At 42.3% G+C, this 13,252-nt stretch overlaps 1 protein-coding gene across 11 annotated transcripts in view; it reads right to left on the bottom strand.

Moving 5' to 3' along the window:
- RICTOR (RPTOR independent companion of MTOR, complex 2) overlaps nucleotides 1–13,252 on the bottom strand; it is an 88,798-nt gene that overhangs the window by 66,311 nt on the left and 9,235 nt on the right. For 5 of the 11 annotated variants that reach the window (XM_006761740.2, XM_015562620.1, XM_015562621.1 and 2 more), the window contains exons 1-3: nucleotides 1,994–2,012; nucleotides 1,150–1,185; nucleotides 429–526 (exon numbers count right to left, since the gene is read on the bottom strand). In XM_006761740.2, coding sequence (XP_006761803.1) covers nucleotides 429–526; nucleotides 1,150–1,156 — 105 coding nt within the window. In that variant the 5' untranslated portion in view covers nucleotides 1,157–1,185; nucleotides 1,994–2,012. Of the gene's footprint in view, nucleotides 1–428; nucleotides 531–1,149; nucleotides 1,186–1,993; nucleotides 2,017–2,689; nucleotides 2,696–4,649; nucleotides 4,673–13,252 lie in introns of those variants that run through there. The other 6 variants (XM_015562625.1, XM_015562628.1, XM_015562619.1 and 3 more) reach the window with 5 other exon arrangements.

Genomic DNA, 13,252 nt, shown 5'->3' with positions numbered 1-13,252 from the left:
AAAGAGAGAGGAAGTTCTAGTATTTCTCTGGGAATTATGATGTCTGTGAAATGCAATGCACACGTACTTATGTACAAACATTTATCATATATCATCAAATAAAAATAAGTATAAAAAGGCAAAAACAATACATCACTATGTGTGAATAATAGTGAAAACTGGATTATGGATTTCTAGTGATCTTTTTTTCTTTATTCTTTTCTGAACCGACCAAATTTTCTACAGCAAGCATTTGAATGATACTCCCCTTATTCAAATACACTATTAAATTAGAAATCACATGACAAAACCCTGAGAAGCATTAGAGGAAAGCACTAATACTGGGAGAATACTCAAGAATTCTTATTAATGATGGTTAAGAAGCATCCAGTAAGCATACTAAGGAACAAAGAATTGTAGATGATAATATTAATATTCAAGTTACTTACCTTAGTAAAGTTATTCAAATGGCCCAGCTTTCTCATATTTGAAACCCCTTGCAATTTGGCCACATTTTGGAGAATTTCCCTTAAGTTATCAGAAGGTTCTAGAAGAAAAGACAGATAATTCAAAAGAGTATTTTCCTAACCGAATACATAAAACATACAGAATTAAAATGTCACAACTTTGGCTTTTAATTTAAATTCTTACTCTCCATCTCAAATCCATCTTCTTAGGTCACATCAATGTCCATGTGGATGAGTCATCAAATGACCTTCACATTTATACTCCACTCATATCTATGGTCCAACTCTGTATGTCATCATCTGGATTTATTCAATCACTAAATCTTAAATTGCAACACCCCAAATTTCACTTCTAGCTACAATGTAGTAATGGACATAAAAAACACTATCCTATTTGAACCACTAAAAGACTGTACAAAATATAGGAAACCATAGCTCAAGAGACTAGGCATCAGCAAGTAAAGAAAAATGATCCGTAAGAGATGAGAAACAAGCAAGTGTGCTCTACAGCTGTCCCGGCTTACTGCCTTCTCTAGGCAGTCTTCAGGCTCTGGTGCCAGCAGGAGAAACCTAGGCAAACTGTCTGAGTTGAAGAGAGAGAGCTCATCTTGCAAAGGGACCCTCAAGCAGTCAGTACAGCAATGGCTGGTGCAGGTGTATGTGTGAGGAAATTACCACTCCAAAGAATGAAAGGGAAGAGCACCTTGCATTCATACAGGACAGGGAGCTGTGCTTGCTCCTAAAAGCCAAAGTGAGAAGTCTTAGCTCAGTATGGGTAAAAACCAGATGTAGACTAAACATTTCTTTGACCCCATTTAACAAATCTTCAAATATGAAAGCTTTAAACTGATTCCAAGTAACTAAACTATGTTTCAGACCAAAGCTCAAAAAGATTTATAGGCAGAGAAAAAAATATGAAGCATGTAACAGGGCAAAATTTACAATGTTTATCATCCATTCAAAAATTATCGGGCATGCATGGCAAAAAAGCAGAAAAACATGATCCATACTGAGCCAAAAAAATCAATCAACTGAAAATACCCCAGAACTGACATAAATGTTAGTATTAGCAGAAAGGGACACTAAAACCATTTCTATAACTGTAGTCTATATGTTCAAAAACTTAGCATGAGGTTTACAAATGCTCTCAAACTACAGATGGGAATAACAGCATAGACTAGAAGGTAAGAATTGCAAACCTGAAGACAAAGCAACAGAAAATAACCAAAATGCAACAAAAGGAGAAAAAAATAAAAGCGCATCAGTGAATTATGGGACTTCAAGCAGCCTAGTATAATTAAAATATGTTTAACTAGAGTCCTCAAAGGAAAGACATGGGGGATAGAAATATTTTTTAAGTAACAGATGAAAACTCTCCAAATAGATGACAATAAGCCAATAAATCCAAGAAGCTCAACCAACACCAAACACAAGAAACATGAAGAAAACTAGACCAAGCCACATCTTAATCAAATCAAATGCTCAAAATCACTGGTAAAGAAACTCTTAAAAGCAACCAGATTAAAAAAAAAGAAAAGAAAAATTACATAGAGAAAAGCAAAGAAAGGATGACAGCTGATTTCTTGTGGGAAACAAGCAAATGAGAAGATAGTGGAACAACATATTTAAAATATTTAAAATAAAAAATGACACATGTATAGAAACCATTCCTAGCCCACTTGCTTTACAAAAATAGGCCACACGCAAATATGGCCCCATGGTCAGCAGTTTGCCAACCACTGATAAAGACTGTTGATTTCTTCAGGTTGCCATACACTATTTTTTTTATTAATATACTCAGCATTATATTTGTTTGGAAAAAAACAAAAACACAATCTAAAAAGAAACTGTATCACATGCAGATATTTTAGTGTAACAGCCATTATGACTTCCTTTGAGATTTTTAAATAAACACAATACCAAGGAATTATTTGTTTTGAATTAGTGTTTTCCTCAGCAAATGAAACTGTTTGCACTCTCCTATTTCACATTTAGCTTGCATCTGTTCATATTCTGTTACACTGGGTGTTAGCCATTACAACCACAAATTGATCATTCATTTAATCTTAGAGCACCTCCTATAAATTTTGGATTTATTTTTTAACTCCAATAAAATTCTATCTAATTTTAAGTGATTTTAGAATATGTCCTAAAAATTAGTCACTGAGAGTATCTTAAAAGTGAAATGAAAACAGCTCATCATTGGGTGGGATCAGATCTCATTAAAAAGAATTGCAAGGTCACTATTACTGGTGAGCCAATGATGTAAAACTATTTAACTAGATATGAAAACTTTATAAAAACTTTACAATAACTTTTAAAGGTAATTTAGAACCTGCAGCAATTTGCAGTCAGAATTAAGGATCATTAGAGCCAGTGTGAAATTCACCTAATAGAAATATATAACCTAACCATTTTATAACAATTTTTAATTAGGATGACAGGCACCAAACAAAAAATTGCACTAAAGTGATGACACTTACTACAATGTAATGATCTGACATGATAGTCAAGATGACTAGTCTGAAAAGATATATACTTCATAAAAGCTTGTAGATTTCTAATTATTGCCTATTTCTAGGTATAAACTAATTGCAGATTTTTTTCAAGTACAATCATGTAACAACCATCTTACACAATCATATTCAAAATAAAATCTCATATCTGAGTTCATTCATTCAATAAGTATTAACTGAAAAACTATTATTTCAGGTACATTTTAGGTAATGGGAATACATCAATAATCAAGACAGAACCTTCTTTAACAAACCTTATATGCAAGTGAAAGGAAACTGACCATCAATAACAAGAAAACAAAATAACAAACAACATGCCCACAATTTAAAAACTCACAGGCAGTAAGAAGGAAGCACTGAAACAAATGTTTGTCTAATAAATAATGACATAAAATGAACCTAATACGCTAGAATACAGATGTTATCATTGTCACTACAAATCAAAGTGAACCAGCCATTCAACTTCCTTCCCTTCCTCACCCCCTTTCTCTTTTATATAATCCTATATAATAAAAGCCTAATATGCTAAGGGTCCAGTTGACCGGTCAGTCGTTCAACCAATCAAAGTGTAATATGTTAATGATATGTTAAAGCCACTCAACCGCACGCTATGATGTGCACTAACCACTGGAGGCAGTCGACCAGTGGCTATGACATGCACTGACCACCAGGGGGCAGGTGCTCCAACCAGTAAGTTAGCTTGTTGCTGGGATCCGGCCTATTGGGACTGAGCAAGATGGGCCAGACACGCCCTGGAGCCCTCCCGCGGTCCCTCCCCGGTTGGCCAACCTCCCGTGTCCCTCCCCACCCCCAATAGTGCACCAGTGGTATTCCTTGGCCTGACCTAAATTACCTTAAAAGTCAGGGCAAGGGATTGGTCCCTCGCAATCCAGGACCCTTTGGGGGATGTCAGAGAGCCAGATTTGGCCCGATCCCGCAGGCCAGGCTGAGGGACCCTACTGGTATACAAATTCTTGCACTGGGCCTCTAGTTAATTATAGGAACTCCCCAATTATGGAAGAATTTCAAGGTTTCTTCATGATATGTTAATTTAAAAGAGTATTAGGGCCATTTTAGACATGAAATACTCTAATGCTCATGTGCTACAATGTCCCCATGGTAATGAAATGAGACTCCTGATCTAGCCAGTAAAGTTTCTTCCTTACTGGCTAGATCAGGAGTCTGTAAACTTTTTTTGTAATGGTCCACAGAGTAAGCATTTTATTAGAATTTGCTGGTCGTAAGGTCTCGTTGCCATTACTCAACTTGAAGTTGTACCAAGAAAGCAATCATAGAAAATACATAAATGAATAAATATGGGCTATGTTTCAATAAAATGGGCTTGGCTCAAGAGCTGTAGTTTGCCAAATCCTATTCTAGATAGTCAGAACTTAGACTAGGAAAAGTAGTGAGCAAGCTGAGATCAATGTGGCTTTTATTGGGGCAGGGAGAAATGGGAGGGGGAAAAAAGAAATTTAAGGCGAGTTTACCTCTTTATTTCTTCCTACTCTATTTGTTTCCAATTTAGCTTCTCTGAAACTGTCCCAATTATAGTGCTATGTGAGAAGTCTAAAACACAAATGAGATAATCAACCAGGATATTCTCTGAACTCCTAAAGTTTAGGAAACCCGCAGCTGCATAAGGGGAAAGGAAAAAGAAACTGCCTTGCTGTCTATGATGACCAACCTTACAAATGCAAGGAAGCAATGCACAAAAGAACTACTAGAATTACGGTGGCTCCTTTTCCTATTATTGTGTAACTAGAGGCCCGGTGCACAAAAATTTGTGCACTCGGGGGAAGGGGAGGTCCCTCAGCTCGGACTGTGCCCTCTCGCAGTCTGGGACCCCTCAGGAGATAATGACCTGCTGGCTTAGGCCTGCTCCCGGGTGGCAGAGGGCAGGCCCAATCCCTAGGTGCAGCCCCTGGTTGGGCTCAGACCAGGGCCGATTGGGGAGTTAGGGTGCCGCCCCGTCATGCACAGAGCAGGGCGATCAGGAGGTTGTGATGCCGCCCTCAGTCACGATCAGGGTAGGGCCGATTGGGGGGGTGGGGCACCATCCCGTCACCCTCAAGGCAGGGTCGATGGGGAGGTTGCGGCGCCACCCCGTCACGCACAGAGCAGGGCCAATCAGGGGGCGGGGGCACTGCCTCCTGTCACTCACAGAGCAGGGCCCATCAGGGGGTTGGGGCGCCTTCCCCTGTCAGGAACAGAGCAGGGCCGATAGGGAGGTTATGGCCCCGCCCCCTATCACACACAGAGTCACAGGGCGATCAGGGGGTTTGGGCACTGCCCCCTGTCATGCTGATCCCAGTGCCGGGAGACCTCGCGGCTCCGTTGATCCCGGTGCTGGGAGGCATATTACCCTTTTACTATATAGAATAGAGGCCTGGTGCATGGGTGGGGGCTGGCTGGTTTGCCCTGAGGGGTGTCCTGGATCAGGGTGGGGGTCCCCACTGGGGTGCCCGGCCAGTCTGGGTGAGGGGCTGAGGGGTGTTTTCAGGCTGGGACTGAAGCTCCCAACCACTCCTTTTTTCTTTTCTTTTTTTTATTCTGGGCCAGCTTTAGCTCTGAGGCTTGGCTACAGCTCTGAGGCCTCCACTCCTGAAAGCAGGTATCTGGTTTGTTTAGGTTCTATAATTGAAACTCTGTATCCACTCCAGCTCTGAGATCCCGGCTCGCTGAAAGCAGGTTTCTGGGGTTCTGTTTAGCTTCTATATTTGTTACAATGTTCAAACTGCAGGCTCAGAGGCCGGCAAGGCAGGCGGGGAACGTTGCAGTCCTCCGTCACTGAAGCAAGCAAGCCTCATGTTCAGTTTAAGCTGCCTGGCTGCCGGCCGCCATTTTGGCTGGCAGTTAATTTGCATATCGCCCTGATTAGCCAATGGGAAGGGTAGCGGTCGTACGCTAATTACCATGTTTCTCTTTTATTAGATAGGATCTTTAGTTCCTGATGCATCTCTCTGGATGTAATGAAATAACTGAAGTCAATGCTAAATATCTAGCAATTTAATATCTTATAAACACACATACACACAGAACCAAGAGAAAACTACAGAAAATAAACCTTTTGTCTATATGTATCTACAGACACAGACACGCAACTGCTCCTTTGGATTAATTCTCTGTGTATGTGCACATGTGTGTACACACACTCACATATATGTATATATATGTGTATAAAATGAATTTATTTTCAAATATTTTCAATATATACTGCTTTGAAGCATACCACAATATATTATATTAATATCTTTACCTATTAATAAATGGACAACATATAATTGATTTTTATATAAATTTAGGTTCAAATATACATAGTAAATTAAGGTCCACAAACTACTGACATATAGCTATTTGGGAGTAATGGAAAGAAAGACAATTTTGGAATGAAAAAGAATTGGATTCAGGTGTAGCTTTTTCGTCTATAAACAATGTAACTTTGACTACAAACCATGAAACCTCATGGGCATCCATTTTCTCATTTATATAGTGAAAATTGTAATTACCTCCGATAAAAACACTATTACAAGATATGAGGAAAAAAATTTGTCTCTGAAACAATTCACCAAGTAAACGAACCCTACAAAAGAATACAACAGCTATACCTAAAGGCTGAGATAATTGTGATCACACCCAGCCTGCTAGCATTATTTAAAAGTCATATATTTTCTTGCATAGCTACTTTCCTGTTTCTGTTTTTCTCCATGACACTTAACTATTTATAGTTCAGATCACTTCTCTGACAGGTGGCTTCTAGAAATGTAATTAAGGGCTTCCCTTTCATATATATATATATATATATATATCCTATATAATAAAAGAGTAATATGCAAATAGCCCGAATGGCAGAACAACCAAAGCGTACTGTGCTAATGATATGCTAAGGCTGCTCAACTGCTCACTATGCTGTGCACTGACCACTGGGGGCAGATACTCCAACCGGTAGGATAGATTGCTGCTGATTAGGACTGAGCGAGATGGGCCGGACACACCCTTGAGCCCTCCGGTGGTCCCTCCCTGGCCCGATCGTGCACCAGTGGGGTCCCTCAGCGTGGTCTGGGCCCTCTCACAATCCGGGACCCCTCGGGGAATGTCGGAGAGCTGGTTTCAGCACAATCGTGTAGGCCTCTCCCCTTGGGAAGGTGCCAGACACAGGGCTCATGGCTGGAGAGTGCTACTGGAGCAGCGCAAGCCTCTCTTGATCGAGACTGATTAGGCACAATGGGGCCAGGATGAGCAGGAGCAGCAGGTAGGAGCTGCACGTGGCATTGGACTACAGGTTCCGGCCCGATCCCTGCAGGCCACCCACAGGGACCCCACCTGTGCACAAATTCGTGCTGCGGGCCTCTAGTCTACACTAATAAAAGAGAAAAATGGTAATTGGCGTACGACGCTACCCTTTTCATTGGATAATCAGGGCTATATGCAAATTAACTGCCAACTCAGATGGCAGTTAACTGACAACAAGATGGCGGTTAATTTGCATATGTGAACCAGTGATGGGGGGAAATGAGGGTCCCCTCTGTCAGAGGCGTCAGGCCTGGGCAGGGGGCTGATCCTGCGATTGGAGGGTGATGGGGTCAACGCCTCTGGCGGAGGCATCAGGCCTGGGCAAGGGGCAGAGCCAGCGATCGGAGGGGGCTGGGGGTCCCCTGCCCAGCCCTGACGCCTGGGCCAGAGGCATCAGGCCTGGGTGGGGGGCAGAGCCAGTGATGGGGGGAAATGAGGATCCCCTGCCCAGGCCTGATGCCTGTGCCAGAGGCATCAGGCCTGGGCAAGGGGCTGATCCTGCAATTGGAGGGTGATGGGGGTCAACGCCTGAGGGCTCCCAGTATGTGAGAGGGGGCAGGCTGGGCTGAGGGACGCTCCCCCCCACCCCCCACACACACACCCAGTGCACGAATATCGTGCACCGGGCCCCTAGTGTATATATAAAACCCTAATATGCAAATAGACCGAACGGCAGAACCACCAATCAAACGAGTTGCTGTGGCGTGCACTGACCACAAAGGGGAGCATGCAGAACACAGTGGGATAGTGAAGCAGGTGAGCCGGTTTCCCAGACCAAGGCAGGACAGCAGTTGCTGTCATGAGGTGAGCCTCTGGTGGTTACTGAAAATTCTTTGCTCCCATGTGCCGGCCCTACTTGCACCAGCTGCTGGCCCCCGATTGCCTCTCAGGGCTTTCGTCCTACTTCTGAGGGACGATCAGGGCCGGCAGCCACCTCACACACCCACTGCCGGTGCCGGCCCTGCTCGCACCTGCAGCTGGCGCCAGAGCCTCCACTCGCACCCATTGCCAGTGCCGGTCCTAATCGCCAGCGCTATAAGCAGGTGCGCATGACTATGTTTGGTGGTCTGTCTACCTCAAGTATAATATGTCTTGTAATCATAGTAATTCACCCTTTAAAAACACACACACACACTTTCAAAAAATTCCTTCCTTGGGCAATAGTAATGTCTGATCTAGGAAACTACATCTGGGTAGTGGGTAGTTACCAAATATTACTGAAATGTCCTAGCATATGTATCTTAAGCACCTCTTTTTAAAAGAAGAATGTAATTTTTTCCTTTTTTGATTGATTTTAGAGAGAGAAGGGAGCCCTGCTCCTGAGGGGTGATCGGGGCAGCAGCCTTCACTCGCACCCACTGATGGTGCCGGACCCTCTTGCACCTTCTGCTGGCACCGGCCCCAATCGCTCTGCGCCTTCAGCAAGTGTGAGCGGGGCCGGTGCCACCGTCAGTGCATGGGAGTGCCATCGGTGGGAGTAGGGCTGCCAGCAGAGAGGGGACCAGGGGCCACGACAGGAGAGGCCAGGCGAGGACACAGAGTATGGACTGAGACCCACCCCTGTGCCCACCGCTGCCTCACAGCCCACAGTTTCTTTCAAGGTGCACAAATTCATGCACTGGGCCCCTAGTAAACTAATAAAAGAGGTAAAGGTACAAATAAACAATAAAAGAGCAAAAGGTATAAATATACTCAATGTGCATGTGGGTTAGAAATCTGAAAAATGTTATTACAATGCTATTTTCTAATCCTTCCATCTGTATTCTTGATTCCACATCTTATTATCTCATTCTAATACTTCTATCATTAATTATTTCTCATCGATTTCAGTCTTTAACAAAAAGGCTTCTGCCTAGTTTCCCATTTTTGAAGTGACATCACTCCTTTCTTTTACCAATCTCTCTTGAGATTCAAGTTAATTATTCTTACTTCATCATCTCCTAATCTCCATCAATCAGGTGTCTAAGCCACTCCACTGAAGTTGTCGCCCTTGAGTTTACTGAACAATGCAACGACTTCTCAGTTATTCAAACTGCCCGACTTCTCTATTACAGTACTGGCCAATGCTAACCCTACCTTCTCTACTTTGGTTTCTGTAATTACACAATCTTGGTCCTCTTCATACCCATTTCTCACTGTTCCTTGTGTGTCTCCCTTAAAAATTTGTATCCTTTCCTCCTTTTTCATATCCTTTAGCATTACCTAAAATTCTATCCTTTGCCGTTGGGTTTCTCTTTTCACTGTCTCCATAAACTCTAACATATTAAATTTTTTTTAATCCTTATCCGAGGATTTTTTTCCCATTGATTTTTAGACAGAGTGAAAGGGAGGAAGAAGGGGAGAGAGAGACATCCACATACATCCACTGGTTGGCTCCTGCACAGGCCCAAGTCGGGGGCAGGGTATGAACACGCAACCAAGGTATGGTGCTTTTGACCAGGAATCAAACCTGAGACCCTTCAGTCCTCAGGTGGAAGCTCTATCCATGGAGCCAAACCAGCAAGAATAATATATTCAACTTTAATCTTTGAATATATTAGGGAGGGAGGGAGACATCGATGTGAGAGAGAAACATTTATCGGCTGCCTTTCATACGTGCCCGAAAGGGGATCAAACCATTCAATCACCAGCAAAGGTAGAGTACCCAGGCCCAAGTAAAGGTCAATAAAATGTGTCACCTGTGAACAAGTTATACCAATATTATAAGAAAAGTAAGATAACATACTGAGGAAGCCCAAAGAAAGAAGATGCTCAACGCTGCTGGGAAACTAAGACTGACTTTCTGGAAAACTTGTTGCTGGCTACAATGAAGAAAGTGGATTGGGAAAGGATACAACTAAAATAGGAAAAGTAGTTAGGAAGGCAATGAGAAACCGAATAAAGGCATGACAACAGAAATGAAAAAACAGATTTTGCAGTTATTTCTAAGATAAAATCATCAGCATTAGTATCATTGTAGGTCTGATGTGAAGAATAAGGACAAGGAATGAGGCTAGAGTGTCTCCTGGGTGTGTGATTTGGCCCCATTAAAGGACTGCTCTTAATCTAGATGGGAAATGTAAAAAGATGTTTAGAATATAAGTGTCTGATTTGGCCCCATTAAAGTACTGCTCTTAACCTAGATGGGATATATAGAAAGATTTTTAGTATAATAAGAGAATTAGTAAGTTTAAAACAGAAAAGTTTGATATACAAGACTACATGGTTAAGAAGTTGAGTAAGCAGTAAATAAATTGGTCCGAAACCCTCACACTAAAACACAAATTTGATGGTCATTTATTTAGCCAAATTATATTTATCAAACACAATACAATGCGCTGGGGCTATTCTAGGCACTGAGGATGCAATGGTAAAGAAAACAAAGTAGCCTTGACTTCATAAAACTTACATTCTAGGGAGACAAACAATAAATGATATTGTAATGGCAGTAGTGGCAAGGGCTATGAATAAACAACAATATAGATGAATGTAAAGTGATATGATGGAGATGGGGGCTACTCTAGATAGAATGATCAAAGCAGGCCTCACTGATAAGTGCTATTTGAGCAGAGAGAGTTATATGAAGTAAGGGAGCAAGGCTACATACATTGGGGGAAGAAGTATCCAGACAGAATGCAACTGACATACAAAGGTCCGGAAAAAAGAACACAAGTAGCAATGATTGGCAAGGAGGCTGCTCTACCAAATACATGAGCAAGACGGAAACAGTTAGGAAATGAGAATGATTGTAGAGGTAGCCAGGGACTAGATTATAATGGCAGTCATCCCGAATAATGATAATATTTTTTAGAAAAATTGTCTTGTCACACATTAATACAGTTCTGAGAATATAGCAGGTGCTCAAATAATTTTTTTCTAATTAAGGAGTGAATGAATTAACAGATTTCCATTATATTTGAGCCCAATTTGTATTTTACCATTTCCCAAAATCTAATTCATCCCCAAAGGACAAACCAAGTAGTAATTAAAAGGACTACTTATAAGCTTTAGCAAATCATCAAAAGTAGAATTTTTTAAATGTTGTGAACAGTGACATCACCACTAGAATTAGTACATGCCCTTCAAAAGAGATTGCACAGAAGGAAACATCTACTTCAAAAAATATATATATATACATACACACACATATATAGAACCCTAATATGCAAACAGACCAAACGGTGGAACCGAACAACCGGTCACTATGACGTGTGCTGACCACCAGGGGGCATGTGCTGAACATGGCGGGAGTCAGCCATGGCAGGATGGTGGAGATGAGTGGGGGCACCAGACCAAGGCGGGATGCTGGGCACTGTCATCGGGGCGAGCCTCTGGTGGTTACTGAAAATTCTTTGCTCCCATGCACTGCGGCCCTCCCCGGCACTTGCACCCGCTGCCAGTGCCCGGTGCTGGTCCCGATCACTCGGCACCATCAGTGGGTGTGAGCAGTAGCTGCTGGCCCCAACTGCCCCTGAGGGCTTCTCCACCTCCCCCTGCTCCTGAGGGGTGATCAGGGCAGTAGCCACTGCTTGCACCCGTTGACAGTGCTGTCCCCAATCGCTCTGGGAGCAGGGCTGCCAGCAGACAGCAGACCAAGGGCCGTGGTGGGAGGGGCCAGGCGGGGGTGTGGAGAATGGGCAAAGACCTGCCCCTGTGCCCATCGCAGCCTCGCTGCCCACATTTCCTTTGAAGGTGCATGAATTCATGCACTGGGCCCTGAGTACAATATAAAACTAGACTTTTGCTAAAACAGTACTTCATTTGATAAACCCTTTGTTACTCTGTAATGTTTTAAATAATCAAAATATATTTCAGACCAAGTTCTGATCATATTTAACAGCCAACAGTTTACCATACTACTTCAGTTTTACGCTAGAAAAAAATCATTTAAAACACTTGGAAATAAAGATATGTCAGTATGTACAAGAGCAATAGCAATGTAATCTTGAAAAACATACTTAAAAATAAAGATGCACTGCATTTTGGCATTCCTAACTAATAGAATTAAACAAGCACTCACTCAATTCACCACTAAAAATAAGTATTCCTTTGATAGCTAGTAATTCATACTGTTTAAAACTGCTCAGTGTGCCCTAGCCGGTTTGGCTCACTGGATAGAGCGTCGGCCTGGGTACTGGAGAGTCCCAGGTTCGATTCTGGTCAGGGGCATGTACCTTGGTTGCAGGCACATCCCCAGTAGGGGGTGTGCAGGAGGCAGCTGATTAATGCTTCTCTCTCATCGATGTTTCTAACTCTCTATCCCTCTCCCTTCCTCTCTGTATATATTTTAAAAAAATAAAAATAAATAAATAAAACTGCTCAGTGAAATAAATAGTCTAGACTCAGAATCTGCAAGGATCTTCCAAGGTTATTAAATGTTCTCACCCTTAGAGAATTCTGAACTCATACTTTACATACTTCCAATGCGTAAATACATAAATATTTAAAACTGGAACCAGGGTGGGGCAAAAGTGGGTTTACATATGTTTGTATGGAAAATATTCTATACTAATAAAAGAGTAATATGCTAATTAGACCAGACATCTTCCAGGTGTCCTTCCTGACAAAGCCAGGCCTGGGAGAAGCCGCCCGCCTGTAGTCCCAGGCGCCAGCGCCTACGGCCCGGGAGAGGGAGAAGCCTTCCGCCCATGGTCCCCTAATACAATAAATAATAATACAAGAATAAAGTTTGTTTCGCATACTCACAACTGTAAACCTACTTTTGCCCCAGCCTGTATTTAAAATGAAGTAAATACTAATATATATTTTTATTATTTTAAATGTTTTTATTGATTTTTTTAAGAAAGAGACAAAGGAGGGGGGAGAGAGAAACATCGATCAGCTGCCTCCCATACATAACAGACCTGGGGGTGAATCTGCCACCCAGGTTATGTGCCCTGACTTGGAATGGAACCGTCCACCTTAAGGTGCACAGGATGATGCTAATATTTTTAAATTATCAAACATTCAGAAAATGCACTTCCTCAGAAATTTCTTCACCCTCATCAGAAAGTGAAT

This window comes from Myotis davidii, unplaced genomic scaffold (assembly GCF_000327345.1).
Source record: "Myotis davidii unplaced genomic scaffold, ASM32734v1 scaffold496, whole genome shotgun sequence".
In the NCBI taxonomy this organism is placed as follows: domain Eukaryota; kingdom Metazoa; phylum Chordata; class Mammalia; order Chiroptera; family Vespertilionidae; genus Myotis; species Myotis davidii.
This window is presented reverse-complemented; position numbering and strand designations above follow the sequence as displayed.